Raw genomic sequence first — 16,950 nt, forward strand, 5'->3', positions numbered from 1 at the left:
CCGTGTGGTCAATTTACAAATTTGTGTAAACCGGATATGCTAAAAAGTCAGACAATTCAGGAGCATGATTTGTAAGATGACATTAAAACTATTGTTTCCACTACAACCTATGCAGTGTGTCCTAGACTTGCATTATTTCAGTTGTTACAAATTACAATTAAAAAGAAACTATCAATGTTATACCCTATACTAGTATGCATTCAGAAAGAATCAAAAAATATAACCATGAATCTATAACATAAATCTACATAACCAAAGTGCTTCCTACTTTACATCAGCACAAATATACACTTACGTTATGTCACCTGCAGTTGATGGAGCTCCATACTCATCAAATAAACGCATCAGATCCCCAAACTGACCATGTAAATCCCCAAATATTTTGACAGGAGCCTTGATCTGCAACACACTTGGTTCACGAGAAAAAATTCGCTCTGAAGTATCACAAAGTTCAGCAATTTCATTGCAATCTAAGAAGAATTGTCTGCGTACTGGAGGCTTCCAGCCCCGAGGCTTTAATAAATATGCTAAGACCTGCATACATCAATGATCAATCAATCCATTCAATACACCTTGATTCTGGAAAAAGTCAATTCTGTTAATGAGACTTTATATATAGAGTATTTCAGGCCACTTTTGAATATTCGGATGAAAAAAGACATGTCATTAATCACCTTTTTGGGCACACTGTTGATTGACATTTGTCTGTCCAACAACTTTCTTGCTGCATTGGCACTCTCAGGTGTTCCGTAGCTCACTCGACGACCTTCATTTTCAAACTGATCTATGGAAAGTGATCTTACCATTCCACCCAAGGCTCCACCAGTCTCTGCGGCAACGACTACCTAAAGAGGCAGAAAAAGAGACAAGTCATATATATTGCAGAAATCACCTCAAACTGGTAATTCATACATCTACTTTTCAGAATTGATCCTGGATTGCTTCAACTTAGAATAAATCCCAGTACCGCTCTATGATGAAGCCTAACTCCAGTTGGTGGAGTGTAGTTTGGCACTACTGCATCTTGGACCTTGCTTGGTGTAGTTAGTTTCTTCCCACTCAAGGTTGAGTCTGCACCACCATCTCTATCAGGAGATTGATCTACTATTCCATTACTCTGCCGAGCCTTAGCAGCAGCCAGTGCTGCACTTATAGCTTCAGCCTCAGCAGCTGAGGCCTCTACTAGAGACTCTACACCTTTGCCCAACCTCCTGCAAAGTGGAAAATTAGTCACTGACTGCCTAAGTAAGAATAGATTCATGAAAGCAACAAATTTGTTTAAGAGATGCAATGAACAAAACATATCTAGAACCTCTTGGGATGTTAAGAGTGTATACACAAATTTGTTCTTTAATAAATAACTGCATAGACATGTTTACCTCTGTCCTGGAATTATTGCATTTTCTGTACTGATATCCCTGAACATGTCCCCATTGATTGGAGGTGCAACAGGGCTTCCCATTACAACAGCACCATCAGAGACAGCTTCCGTAGGCAAGTGCCTTGCTCGTCCATCACCATAAGGATAATTCCGTACATTTGTTCCTTGTTGCACATTACCAATTGTTGTAGCAGCAACTGCTGCTGCATGGGATGCAGCTGATGTTGTTTCAGCTGCTGCAAGATCTTCAGCTACTAGCAAGTCGTCAAGCAATACACCTGTACAAAATAATGGTGCAGACATAATAAATTAGGACCTGAGTTCTTTTCAGCTGACAAATAAAAATCCTGTCTATTAAAATAACAATAGTCTGTCACATAAAAAAAATGATCACATGACAGTGGTGCTTAAGGTTAAAATGTAGAAGTTCTTGACACCAGGGGTGAGTATGGTGAATAATAATTCTAGCCACAGTCAAGGACACCAAATAACCTAAATAAGATAACCTATAAAATAGACAATAAATTAATCCTGGTCGTGATCTGTAAACTCTGTTTATTCCAAACAGGAAAAATCATTGCCAAACCCAATGAAAATACCACAGCCCCATATAATCGTGCACAATTAAAAAAAATACTTCAGCATGAAACTTCTGTGGTTCTAAGCATCATATGTTGTGGCCGAGTACGGGCTGACTATGCCCCTAATTCATCACGTTGGAAACAGTCCTAATGGAAAACCATGAAACTCATTTTGCTCACAAGCCATCTTATACAACAATTTAAATGTGTCAGTCAAACCAATAAGGCTTTTAGCTGATGGGTGCAGGTGCTTTTCTTCTTGAGGGTTGTGATGCTATGGCGATGGCTATGGCCAAATCAGGTTGAGGTAGAGCAGCAGAACATTCTGGACCACAAACACTGGTGGATAAAATGGAAAGTAACTGCATGAAGAACGAGGAATAGTCTCTTCAACAACATTTGTTGAAATTTAAATATGTGAGGGTTCCATCAAGAGAGAAGCACATGACTACGAAATGATGATTGTTAAATAGCATCCCTCTTCCATTTCTAACACTTGTTGAAATTGTGATATTGCAATTAGGATTCGACTATGTAATTTTTTTTAGTCAAACTCACCGACCCATATTTCATGAAATATTCATGCGAACCCATCTCTCATGAGAATGAATGGAACACTTAGCAATTCATTGAATCTAGGTGATGCTCACATAGGTAAAGCACCGGGACTTCCCGGGAGGTCACCCATCCCAGTAGTACTCCAGTTCGTGTGAACTTGACTATAGAGTTTCCTCCACAGTAAACCCAGTTTGTGTGAACTTGACTATAGAGTTTCCTCCACAGTAAACCCACTCTGCTTGGAACCCCATTTGCAAAACCTTCAGCAAGCATTGTGGCTTATGAGCCATTCATTAGAAAGTCCCCTAAGCTTATCAATTGATAAATAGGAGATTCCCAGCAGCATGTCAAAATTGTTATATTGCTATCAGAACCAACAGTGTAATTTTGACTTGCGTAAAATATCTCCTACTAATCACTTGTTGAAATTTTCAACTTAACTGCTACGGAGGATAATATCATTTTTTATAGACTAAATGGCAGACTATTGCACAAAATAGTTGCAATAAGCTGTTTTATTATAGAAAAAGAGTCAAACCTTGGAGACTATTTTGTTGTTGAATTCTAAGTGAACTAAGGCAGTTAGTGTTTTTCTTTGGATATAATAACCAGTTCTGTTCCCAAAATTAGGTATGGTTTAGCTGAAGTATCAAACCCATCCCACTCTGAAAAGCAAGTTGTCTAAATAAAGAAAAGGTCTAAAAATAGACTAAACTATGAAAACTATAAAAAAAACCTAAATGACCATTAACTAAGGTTCTAGAAGAACAAGCTAAATATAGCAAAACCCTTTCATACTAAAAATCATCTGATAGTTTTTAGACAAAATCAAAATAAAGAGTGTCAAAGTTTCACAATATTTTGAGTCCTACTAGCTACAGATTATAGAATTAGAATATATTGGAGGTTCAAAATATATTTGGGTCTCATATATCAACAGAGATACTCATAATAATATTGATTTAGATTTGATCATATCTGTTTTAACTAAACAGGTTGAAACACTAAGGTGCCCAAAGTGATATCATTCTACTTTGTCTTGGAATATCATCGAAAACAGTTGTAGGCAGTGTCGCAGAGTCGCTGAGTTTTGTTGCGAAAAAATCTTAAGTTAGGAAGTTTTTTAAAAGGAGAAAAATAAACATTAAATTAGGCCAAAAAATTCATGCTGCCCAACAACCATAAAAAACTATTATAATAGATAGGGTTTTTACCCTCAATGAACGGATAACTCATTGGCATCAATTAGGTTTCTCCTTTGTGTTTTTTAAAGTTTTGATTGATATCGTTCTGCATTAACAATTATTGAAGGTCTAATTTGAAGATTTTCTGTGAGATTGTTATAGCCATGGCCATCTGCATTTTTTTGTTCTATTTGCGGGTGATTTGATGGTCTTTTTTTTTGTCTTCAAATTTATTTTATTGTTGATAAGGATCGTGTGCATTTGAAGCTTCTGTTGTTGCTCTTTTCAAGCTGTTGCCTTGAAAAGGTTACATCGTGTTGCTATGGAGGTGCCATATCCTGCTGCCATAAAACTTTGAGTTCCTACTGTGAAGGAGCCATGCTACGCCTCCATTATATTTGCTTTGTTCCTGCCACTCATTTAACTTTCCCTTTCTTTTTTGATGCCTAGCTTTTTCTTTTTCTTTCATTCAAATATTTCTGTAATTATGAATTTACGTTTATTCACTGTCAAAAGTCTATAATATTCATGGAATATACAATCAATGTTACAAGAATCGGCAAGTCCTTCAACGACTCGACAAGTCCCAAGGCTGGTGGCCTCTTGCCTCGGACTCGGCCGAGTCTGAGGTGAGTTTCCATGGACTCATCAGACTCGACAAGTCTTTCTAGTCAAACTCTGCCATCAGCCAATGAAAAATAATATTTTTTCCAGCTCAGGGGCAGGAGAAATTATACAAATATAACATTGAAGTATAAGTTTCTTATACTTTTAAGTTATATTTGTATAAATACTGCCAGGATGTTTGAGTTGGGTTTCAGCTTCATAGGAGTTAAAATGCAGATTCTAGATTTTGGGGATTTTCAAAAAAATTCAGGCTAAGTCAAATTTCAGGATTCAGCATGCCTTCAACAGTGTTGTCTCCCATAACTTGTTTTGGCTATTTGAGGTCAAATTGAAGCTGAAGTTAATAAACATGTCTTCAATGACGAAGACTTGGAGTGGGTTGATGAGGTTGATCGAGAGGCAGAGGCAGTGGCAATGGCAGTGGAGGAGGCTAGAGCATGAGGAGATCCAGTGCAAGACCTCGGGGTTGAGAGTAATGAATCTGACTAAAATGATGAGGATTACGTGGATGTGTATGAGGATGAGGAGGATGATCACAATGAGCATGTCACTGAGGTTCGAACTCACACAAAGGGAGAGAGGATGTCTCTAAAGTCTTTCATGACCTATCTCAAGCATAGTTGTAGGACATAGGCTACTATGAGCCTTCATTTTCATATAGCATTTGAACTTTTAATTCAATAGATCATATATTCCATGAATATATAGACATTTGACAGTGACACTTTATTTCTATTATGTTATTCAGTTTAACTTTAAGTAATTTCTTTCCAAAATTCGCATTTACACTTATGTGATCTACGAAAACTTGTGGATGTGTGCAATGTAGCTTCTATTTATCTCAGCTATTGTGTATTTGATGTTAATTGGCTAAATGATGCATGAAAAAACTTAAAATCCTTAAAAATATTTGAATTTCATGGGTTTCTAATTGTCGAGTCCAGCCGCCAAGGCCGAGCCCAATTTGGGCTTGCCGAGTTCAAGGCTAGCAACTCTAATTCAAATAATTTTTTTAACTCTGCTTTTATTTTCCAACTTTTAACTAAAATGTTTCAATAGTTACTTTCTATTACATTTTATTTTTCTCTAAATTACTAATTAATATTTTTGGTAAACTAAATAGGTTTTTAGTTTATTTTAATTTATATTTCATTTTATATAATCTTTCTTTTCCTGTGTTATTCTTAGTTGAAATTTCTATATTTATTTACTTTTGTATTTAACTAAGTTACCACTACCACTCCTCTCTGCTGGAATTCGAGATTTGTCGTAGGTAATTCTGGTTTGGTGTGAATTCCCTCTAAATTTGGCAGCATGCACTCAAACTTGCAAAAAAGTCTCTCAAAAGGATCTAGTACGACTTTTGAAGAACTTGGAAGATTTTTGGTTTGGATGCAGGAACTCAAAACGAATTTGGGGCGAATTTGACTTTAAAACACCATTTTCGTTGAATTTTCATAAAACTTTTTTTTTTGTGCAAACTGAGATCTATTCACCTAAGACTGACCACTAAAAAGACCAAAAAGGTTGATTTATATGTAATTTGTGCACTTTTTAGTAAAAGGAAAAACTTCTTGAGTTTTTCCTTCCATTGCTAAACGTTCTTTTTGGTTGCCATTGCTCCAGTGTTGACAGGTGATTGTTGTGTGTTCTAAGCTTGTTTCTAAGCTACTCCTATGTGATTGCAAATGTAGACAACTCCTCAAAGACATTGTAGAGGATGATTTCTACAAGAGAGGTAGGGTTATGTTTATTTTGTTTGTTAAATATTAATTAAAGGTTTTTGTATTTGATTTTTTACAAAATTAAATGAGCTCTCTAGTTTTGTTTTGTTTTTATTTTAGCTTGTGGCTTTCTGTGTTGTTTATAAAAATTCGTAGAATGGCAAATGTTTCTATCAAAGGAGATCCAAATGTTTTTCACAAACTACCATATGACGCAAGCCGTATTTAGATAATTCTTGACATTGGAGCCTTAAGGTAGGTTAAATTATTTAGAATTAAAATGTTTTAGAAATTTAGAATTTAGTAAACTTTATATGTTTTTAAATTTTAATTATAATCTTGATTTGAAATTATTATTGTTTTAATTTTTAAATAGGTTGTTGATACTAGTTTTGCATCCAACATTGTTGTTTTCAGATGCGTTGTGAAGGTTAACCAGGAATTGTTTAGAATGGTAATCAATGCTAATATGGAGGCAATCTAATACCAGGGCAGCTGTCCTTGAAGGCAATGATACTAAATAACTCTTGGTGAGATCTTGTTGAGTACCTCACGAGGTTCTCTTAGCCTATAATGAGCATGATCCAATACACTGGCATGGATAGGCCTTGCTTGGGTGAGGTATATGATAGCATAGACTCCATGACTAAGGATATTAAAAAGATCATAAATGACAGAGCAAGATCCTGAAGAAAAGTTGTTCAAGCAACTATAGATGATCATGATAGAGAGATCGAGCCCCAGGTTCTATAGTGAATCAGTCCTCAATGAGAGTACCACTAGGGTTGCCCAATAAAAAGATCCTCAAATTGCTCATGGGTACAAGGCAGCCCCTCGAGGACTTTATACCGATCGCATTCGACCTATAGTGAGGTCTGAATTCATGAGTTTCACAAGCACAGATCATTGTGGTCTCAAGGCCCTCGAAGACAAGAACAATGTTGATGCTCATAAATGGTGATATTTCCATGGACAATTGTACCACCACCTATAACCCATTGCCATCAAGTTCTTAAATCCTAAGATTCTAATTTCTATATTCGTGTTGATGAATATTGAAGATATATTTATAAAATTTGTTATCAGAAATCTAAGCTCTCTAATTTCAAAATTGAAAGTCTTGATAAGTTGCTAGTTCATTGTCATCCAGGAGGGAATTGGAGCACATTATTCATCCACTCAATAAATGCAATAAACTGAAGTCCATGAAGGCATATAACTTGGTCTTTGTGAATTCAAACATGAGGCTCACAGCACACAAAAATAATGTGTATAAAAACGGGAGGCAAAACATTGGGATGTTCAATCGAAATGTGAGGAATTGAAATATTGGATTGCCCACTTTGATGCACTTGTAATTGATGATGATGATCACTAGCTACCAAGTGATGTTGAGGCTTCTCCTAAGGCTGATTGCTAGTACCGATGCTAGTGGCACTTTTTGAGCTTCTAATGTGCGACAGCAGAATGATGATGATATCTTAGATCATTTTTTATGGCATTTGATCAGTGATGGCTACTTATTAATGTTGACATTATTGTTTATGAACCCAAACATTGATATGGTGGTGTATTTTGGCATTTTGTTATGTCATTTGGACTAAACAATTAATATATGCGGTGGTATATTTTGCTATGTTGCTTTAATATTAGCATACTAGCATTATGAACAAGTTTTGTGCTGCATGTGTGTGTGTGTGTGTGTATTTAGAAAAAATATTGGTCGGACAAACCCAAAACAGATTCAAACCCAGCCCAAATAAAATGTTTGACAAATTTCGAACCCAAATCTTGAACCCTCATCCATACAGGAATCCAAACCAGCAACTTAGATATTTCAGCATTTCATTATTTTTAACTTTTCTATTTGCTTTCTATTTCTATTTAAACATTGTACGAGTTAATAAAATTTTAGATATATAAATTAGAATTTGGTTTGAATTTACTTATCATGAAAATATGAGAAACTAAACTTTGATTTAAATTCTAATAAGAATTTTTCTCTTAATTTAAATAGCTTGAAACTAATTCCAATTTATTCATCACCAAACTAAACTTGAACACAAACATAAAGAGGTTGATGTTGGTTGAAGGTACTGAAAAATGAGACTCTATAACAGGCTTGTCATGCTGCAGATTACATAAAATGATAATAAGCAAGCACAAAATGATGCAAATAAACAACTACTTAATTTTTTTTTTCCTCGTTACTTATTTTCCATTTATAAGTAATTAAAATTTGATTTCAATTTTACTACGAATTGTTTTATTACTCTAAATAGCTGGGGACTAACTCAAATCTATTCATTGCTAAACTAAACATAAACACAAACGTGAAGCAGTTGATGTTGGTTAAAGGTACTGAAAAATTCAAAAGTGAGACTACAGAACGGGCTTGTTATTCACTAGATTAGAAATGAAACAACTGCCTAATTGAAGTTTTTTTCACATGCCATCTCTTTCTATACTACATGCACAAGATGGGAGTAGCTTTGCTAGTAGTCAAGTGGCATACCATTTTACCATTAAACCTCTACAGGCATCGTAACATACTAATTTACAGTTATGCCTCTACAAGCATCCTGCCCAAACTCAGTTACACAATAGAGATAATTGCAGGATGACAATCTTTTGAAAAAAACATTATATATGCTTCTCACAAATACATGGTCTACAGATATGATATGCGTGAGGAAATCCAAGGTAGTTATATGATTTGCTTATCTGTTCTAAATGCATATGGCTTCAAAACTACCTCTTACCATCTCAAGCTGAGGAACTTATCTCATAGCCCATTATTCCTATATCTCAGTTCTTTCATTGATAATATTTACAAGATAGTAAAACAGGTCACTTCAAAAAATTTACAACCAAGTCAATGTCATGTCCTTAACCTACAACTGGCATGTTGAAGAATTCCACCCAACAGTTTCCATTTGTCCTCACAGTTACTTTGACAACTATATTATATTTCACACTTTTTTAGCAATTTATGATGGTCCCAATTCACTAAAGAATTCCTTGCAAAATGTGGAGAATATATTCCACCCACCAGTTTTCATTGAAGACATGCAGTTTTTTATAACTATTTCACAGGAGAAATTAATAATATAATCAAAAATCATCATATGAGAAGCAAGACATTCAAAAGGAGTATGAGTACAAAGGATAATAACACAAACATATATAAATTGCACAAATATAAAAGAGATTCGAATTTTAGCAAAAGGAAATATTTGTAATGATAAACTCTGTATTATGTGTTCTTACAGCAAAGCATATAAGCCTATAAGGTGTCTCTACTCAAACTATCACGGAAAAAATTACAGTGAGAACAATAAAATTAGCAAAATTTTAAAAAGTAGTAAAATGGCAATGCTTAATAAACTGTCAAATGGCCTGTTCTAGTTTTTGGTTCACTGCAAATACAAACCTTTCCATTTGCTACCAGCCAATGTGTTGTGCTTGTCACAATTTACATCTTAGGACCCATATGTTACAAACTAGAAATCTTGTATATTCAAGCTACAAAACCAGTTATAGCGTTCCATTCTTGAAGTTTGATTTTCTTTGGAAAATGATACATACCCCCACGCAGGCCACCATAAATATAAATTAGATCACCCACAGCTGCTGCTGCATGACGACAACGCCTTGTAAGTTCAACTGATGCATCCCCACCAGCTGCATCTGCACTATACCTTCCAGTCCGGGGACTTGTAACAACAGACTTGCTGTCACACCAGACGCCAGCTGCAGTGTCCAAAACTGCATAAAAAAAGAAAGAAAGAAAAATCAAAGACATAAAAATCATTAGTTGTGGGTGTGTAAAATTGTCAGCTAAGTATCTCCCTGTTGCAGAGGGAGTTCTCATTGAAATCATTAATATTAAATCAAGTTCTGAAGCACAAATCAAACATACCTGCAACACTAGAAGAATCTTCTACCATTCGTCCCCCGCCAAGGGCTCCCCCAGAGACATGGAGTCTTGCATTAACAAAAACCTGATTACAACCAGTTCAATAAGGTTTATGAGTAAGCAAGAAGTCCCAAAGAACAAAAATCATCACCATTGTGTGTGCTGTGACATTTTATTTGTCTGTGTATGTTTGAGTGTAAGCATGTTCAATAGCTGATTTGTCATTGCCCACTTACAGCCGCATGTTGATATCTAGGAGAAGGTGATACACCAGGAGCAATTGCCCATTCCCAGCGCCCATCTCTGTGTTTTGCAAGACCATATGCACTGGACAAAGGCTACAAAATTCAAATATGAAAATCATGTGTGAATCACTGAACCTTACAAATACAGCATCAATTGCAACAGCTATTTTTTCAGAAAAGGTTATGTATGTTCTAAACACTAGGCAAGCATGGATCAAGGTATAAAACAATAAACATAAATGTTATGGAATGGAGCAGTAGATACTTGAAGGAATCGTAGAAAGCCCCGACGACATGTTTGTAGCAGAAAATATTGAATTACAGTAATCAACAGAAACATAGCAAGAAGATGTATAAGATATCCTTAAAGAAAAAACCAATAAATGGTACATATAATTAAGCAGGCTAAGGAAACAACACACTGCAATATTTTATGCTATGTTTCATCTTAAAATCTGAGTCGTCCAATCCTTGAAACATAAATGAGAAAAGTATGTAATAAGACCACCCAAAAAAATTATTAAAAAATGAGCATTGCTTTACACTGCTATCCTAAAATCTAAATCTGGTTATCACTCAGGCAGCAGTTAGCGGCATAATTTGCATAGTTAAAATTTAAAAGCAATGTCTACATTAAAGCTATAGAACTAGCAGATTTCAAAATCTATTGTATTAGAGTTACTTCACAGGAGCAGCTGAAAAATGCTCTGAACTCATGGTGCTGTATAAAAAGGATGTAGAATAAGCAGTCTCCCTAGAATGTATTCCAGTGTCTAGGCTAAAAGGTCTGTTAGTCCAGGTTGGCTTCTATCTTGAAAGGATTTTGACATTGGGTGGACCGAGTAATTCAAAGCATTGTAACATAAAGACCAAGTTCAGACTGATATTCTAGATTTCCCTCACCCCAAAGTGATGCCATGGACCATCACATTTCACTGCACCCTTGCTTAATGGCCAAGACCCAATCTACTCCTGCTCTTGTGGCAAAAGCCAATTGAACAATGTAAAGTAGAATTGACAACCCTCTGTGTGAACTTGGACACTCTAGCGAGTGACAGCATTGTTTGTTAATACACATCAGCCCACTTAGCTTGTTCATTTCATAAGGAAGACTGGAAGGTAGAATGCCTGATTGCTGGGTTATTTAAAATGCTTCAATGTTGAGTATATGGTGTGTTTGTACATTGTCTTGTGGCTCACCAGAGTGTTGACGCTTAGAGAGAAAATGAGGATAGGAATTCTCTCCAGAATGCATTCTCTCATACGAAATCGTACATAATTGACTATTGTTCATCTCTTCTTGAATGTGCCTCTAAGAAGGATCAGTCCTGGACACACTTTTATTACGAAGTATTGGTAAATATTTGCTTTATATTTAACATTGATCAATAGATCAATATATACAAGAAGAATGAATGATGTTTCCTTCGGAAATGATCGTAAAGAATAGAAACATTCTATTCTAGCTAATAGAATACTAATAGTTATCTACAAGCTAACTAAATATTAGAAACATTCTAATTTTTACAAATGATAACCATTGACTAATAATAGAAGCTAAGTATTTTCATCCCATCTTCAACCAGCTGCCTATTGCTTCTTACTGGTCCATGTGATGGCACCAGATCCGAAACTAAACACATATCCAGAAGTTGACTTTTTATTTTCAGGCCATTTGTCTCTCCTCCATAGAGGCTGAATACAGAGGGACATCATGAAGTTGTTTGGCTTCGTCAGATGCTTGGGGATATGCAGATGTCACCAACAGGGCCGACCACATTGTTTGTTAATAATGAAGGTGTTATCAAATTAGCAATCTTCCATGAACGAACCAAGCATGTGGATGTTCATCATCACTACATATGACAGCTGGTTGAAGATAGGACAATAGACTTGCAGTAAGTTTCTACAATGGATCAAACTGCAGATATTCTCACCAAGCCTCTTGGTCCTGATAAGTTTGTCAAATTCAGACAACAGCTTGGTGTTGTGGATAGATTAACCATTAAGGGAGGGTATTACAATAATAGATAGCTTCTATTATTAGGTAATGATTATCTATTTGTAATCTATTGTAAATATTAAAATGTTTCTAATATTTAGTTAGGTTGTAGATAACTGTTTGTTTTCTATTAGATAGAATAGAAAGTTTCTATTTTTTACAATTGTTCCCTAAGGAAACATCGTTTCGTTCTTTTGTATAGATTGACCTCTCAATCATTGTTATTATCAAGGAAAGTATTTTACCAATTACTTCGTAATACCCATATCTTGGCTACTGTTTTGCCGGATGGAATATGTTCAAATGCAGACTTCTCCTGTGTTTTGTGTGCAACCACGACCTGGTTTATGGAAGCCATCGCCGGTTTGTGAAGCCATTTTTTTTTCCACTCGTTTTTTTGCTGGATGCACGCTTGATAACTGCCGGTTTCAAAAACTTTCCAGTGGTGGTGTTTCATCTTCTGATTCTACTCCAGATTCCTGTGATACTCATATGAAGTTACGTCTCTAGTTTTTGCTCCTGAGCTTAAATTCTCACCAGTATCTCTGATTTTTCATTATTTTGTAACATTGAAAAGGTGAGCCCAAACTCTTCAGATCTATGTATGCATCTTTTCCAAATTTTGCACCAAGTAAAATTATTTGTATTTTCATGTTTTCACTAGCTGGTTAATTACTTGAACGTTTTGGCACCTAGAAAGGATCTGTTTGAGGGAGAGGGCTTTATTGGATCTGCTTTATATGTACAGAGGTTTTTGAAGTTTGATTATTTCATTTTGAGCTGTTATCAAAGGTTTCATTTGTATTGAGAGTACAAAAATGACTCATGTAAAGGGGTTGTGAACGTAAATATTCTAGGAGAAATTGACATGTGCATCAATGGTGTCCTAATGTCTCACATTATGTTATTCAACGCTTGCTTGAGAGTGTATTTGGTCCATCAAATGATACCTCTTCACAATCTCAAGTTGCTCCTCCACCTATAGAGTTGGTGTACCTCGATAGGTTAGAATCTTACTCCTGTTAAGCTAAATAATTAATCTTCTGTTGGTGATTCATCAAGTACTACAATGAGTCATGGCAACAAGTATCTGATTGCCTTCCTAATTGTAATTATTATTGGACAGACATTGCTTCATTGTTTGCAGTCTCATGAATTTGGAGGAATTATTACCTCAGCCATGTAGTCAACTCATCTTCATTTCCTGCGGATGTTGTTCAACAACGATTTTCACAATCCTACAATGTCACCTTCTACATTAATCAGCCATGTGATTGGTTAGTCTATAGCATATCATCATCCTTCATGGATAGAGTGACATTTGAACGAGTTCCAAAAGCACGAACCATTTGGATTTGCATATCTACTTCTTCCAATTTATACGTATGTGTTCTCATATCACCAGTGGTCCGTTCCTTCCTAAAGGAGAAATGTTGTTTGCAAGCAGTGTATCGTGTTCTATCTTCATGCTTTCATCATTGGCACAGTAGTTGCTTCTTCATTTGGAGAATTCCTATCCTCGTTTCCTCTCTTATGGGGGAGATATTGATTGTATAAATGTGGCATGTTGTGTCCTTCATTCTCGTCACATATACTCTTCTACTTTATCCTCTTTTGGGGAGGGATTTTTTCCCGTTGAGTTTTTCTCCATTTCACCAGTTGTGAGAGATTGCATTTGGTTTTAACACTGATACCATATTGGGCCTTGCTGTTGGGACCTATTCATTCTTGCTTTCATGCATTCATCATTAGCACTTCAGCTTATCCTTATGCTAATCTTAAAGACAGATGCTTGATAGATTAGGACATTATCTAATTAATTATATAATTTCTTTGGATAGAAACAATTTTGTGTTGACATCGTAATGTGTAACAAACGTTTTTGAGGAACCTTGCAGCATGTCAATCATGTTTCTGAAATTCTAGAGCAACATCAGCATTATGCTAGGACCCATCTAAGTGTTTGGAATCAAAATGCTGGAGTGCTTAGGTCCGATTGTTTCACATGAGCAAGTAAGTTGGACTCTCACAAGACCAAAGGAGTGTAAAATAATTAGGACCAAGGCAGCTACCAAGGACTTTGATCAGCTCAAGGAAGCAAAGTCCACAGCTCCAAATAAATCTACCCAATATACTTCTTAAACATTCATCGTGTAATTATGCTTCAAAATAAGGCACTGGAGCAATACACATGCAAGCAGGAAGACCCATTGCATTTGAAAATCACCAACTCAAATATAAGAATTTGTTAAATCAAGTTTTCGAGGAAAAAGTGATTATCCTATATGGAATCAAGAAAAGGAGGCCTTATCATAGGGAAAGGCACTTTAAGGTAACAACATATCATGATATAGTCCCAAATACTTCTTAGAGCAAAGGTCGTCATCCTAAAAACAACAAAAAAAGGTTGCAAATATGTTGGGATATAATTTTGAGATCATTTATATGGAAAAGGAGAAAATTATCATTAATGCTCTAAGGGCGGACAAACCCATAAAAGTCACTAAAGCATAGCATTTCCACTTGTAGGCAGATTGGGAAAAAGCATAAGAAAGATGGAAAAGAGCAGTTTAATGCAAACTCCCATCAAGAAATTCCTACAGTGCATGGAAAGTAAATGATTTATGGCCCTACGTAGGAACCCAACCATTTAGAGTGTAGGCATAATCAAACATTTCTCTAATTAGTGCTAGCAGCTTTCCACAATCCAATATAATATATGTTTCTGGAAATTGATTGTGTGCTTAATTTTGAGTCAATTTTTTGGGTCACACCCAAGGATCCATCATCGGGACAACAGAGCATCATGAAAAAATATGATGATGGTTCTCTAGGTGTAACACGAAACATTGATTAAAAAATATAAACACAATCAATTTCCAGAAACTAGTTAGGCAATCAGAATTCTTTTGGGGTGTGTTTAGAAATTTGTAGCAAAATAAAGGGGAGGCAACTAAGACTAGAAATATTCTGCAACCCTTAGATATTTTGAATCAACCATGGGAGAAAGTATTCATCACCTGTTTTGTTCAAAGCTAAAGAGAAAAATGTTGTGGTTCTTATGGTCCTCGCACCAAACATGCATATTTTTTGCACTTTGTTGCAACCCATGCTAGCAAGCACTATAGCAACAACCTTTATGAATACCATTCAAAATTTCCATAGTTGTCAAAAAGTCATCTTGCACATTGTCCGTTATCTAATGAATAGATTAAGGTAGTCAACAAATAGTTCAAGGTTATCTAAGATATTTTTCTTCACATAAATAAGAGAGACGGGTGTGAAGACTGCCACTAGAAGACTGGTAATATAGAACTTATTTCCATACGTGATCCAAAATGTACCATTTTTGGCCCTATAGAGATACCAGCACCATCAATCACCTCCCCCTAGCAACAATACTCAAAGATTTGAGCGACTATTGACCACATTCAGCATCATCAAGAAGTACTTACTAGTCTTGCAGATAACTTAGCAATGGTTAAAAATAGAATGTAGTATATACCAACAAGCTGATAAGCACCACAGTGAAAGCACTATTGAAGCAGGATCTCTGTGAAATTACAACCATATAAGCAAATGTCACTTAAATATACAAGGCTAACAAAATTGCTCCCAACTATCATGGTCCTTATAAGGTATTATAGAGGTTTGGCAGTGCAAAGCATAAACTGTAAGTTATCTGTGACAACAAAAAAACATCTAGTCTTATGTTTAATATGAAGAAGATTATTGGACAAAGAATTGCAGCACAAACTGAGCTACCAAAGCTTGATAAGAACCGAAAACCAATAAGAAAATTCTTCAAACATGTGCTAAGTGGTTGCAATCAAGAACAGCACAAAGTATTTGATCAAATGGATGAACTCTCCAACAAAAATGCTAAAAGGGGAAGAAGAGTTTGTGCAAAAACATCCACAGTTGATCAATGACAAGTTCTCTTAATGCCCTTAGTCCTTTAGTGTGCATAGTGTTATGACAGACCGGCCTATGGCTAGTTTAACTCTTAATTCTATCATACAAGCATTAATATAGTCCTAGTAGTTAAGCTGGCCAAAAAAGGGTATATATAAGAGCTAGTACTTAGTTTTATGATCATCATACAGTGATTTGTGTTCTTCTTGGAGACTTCTGGTGGTTTATTCTCAAGTATTTGCAGCATAACTCCAAATATATACTTCTCTTGTGCAAAAAAAAAAATCATCACAAATTGTTGTCGGTCATTTACTTGTCACTTAAAGTCAATTTTGATTTATTTCTTTGCCATTTGCCCTTTTGTTCTTACAATAATGTTCCTCTATTAACTTAGAAGATGAACCAACTTGACAACTATCCTTTTGTTGTTGTTGTGTGTATGTGCTTATCCTAGCACACGGGAAACACTACTACACTACTATAGTACCAATAATCTGGATCCTAGGTGGCCCAAGGAATAATTCTATAGCTTAATAGATTATACAATGGAAAACAAATGAACGAAAACCAAAAAGGCAATCAAACAATGCAAGCAAAAGACTTTGGCAAATATGTGCTGCTATTATTTGCAATAAAAATGAATAACTTACAACAAATGCTAAAAATATGGCAACGAGGAATGAGGATACATGAGACTACAACGACATATCATGTCATACTGATTTTACTACAATAAAATTTGTCATATCCCTCAATGTAAAAGATTCCACAAATAAATGGATGTATTACAGGTATATAACAAGGAAGAGGAATG

General features: G+C 35.5%; 1 protein-coding gene across 1 annotated transcript in view; it reads right to left on the reverse strand.

Moving 5' to 3' along the window:
- Positions 1-16,950, reverse strand: part of LOC149556253 (serine/threonine-protein phosphatase BSL3-like) — a 56,018-nt gene that overhangs the window by 9,158 nt on the left and 29,910 nt on the right. The window contains exons 8-14 of the mRNA XM_089830437.1: positions 10,211-10,312; positions 9,978-10,059; positions 9,644-9,823; positions 1,380-1,659; positions 968-1,211; positions 675-845; positions 296-534 (exon numbers count right to left, since the gene is read on the reverse strand). Coding sequence (XP_089686563.1) covers positions 296-534; positions 675-845; positions 968-1,211; positions 1,380-1,659; positions 9,644-9,823; positions 9,978-10,059; positions 10,211-10,312 — 1,298 coding nt within the window. The remainder of the gene's footprint in view (positions 1-295; positions 535-674; positions 846-967; positions 1,212-1,379; positions 1,660-9,643; positions 9,824-9,977; positions 10,060-10,210; positions 10,313-16,950) is intronic.

Source organism: Cupressus sempervirens, chromosome 5 (assembly GCF_028749045.1).
Source record: "Cupressus sempervirens isolate cs-2001-9-10 chromosome 5, ASM2874904v1, whole genome shotgun sequence".
NCBI classification, from domain to species: Eukaryota; Viridiplantae; Streptophyta; class Pinopsida; order Cupressales; family Cupressaceae; genus Cupressus; species Cupressus sempervirens.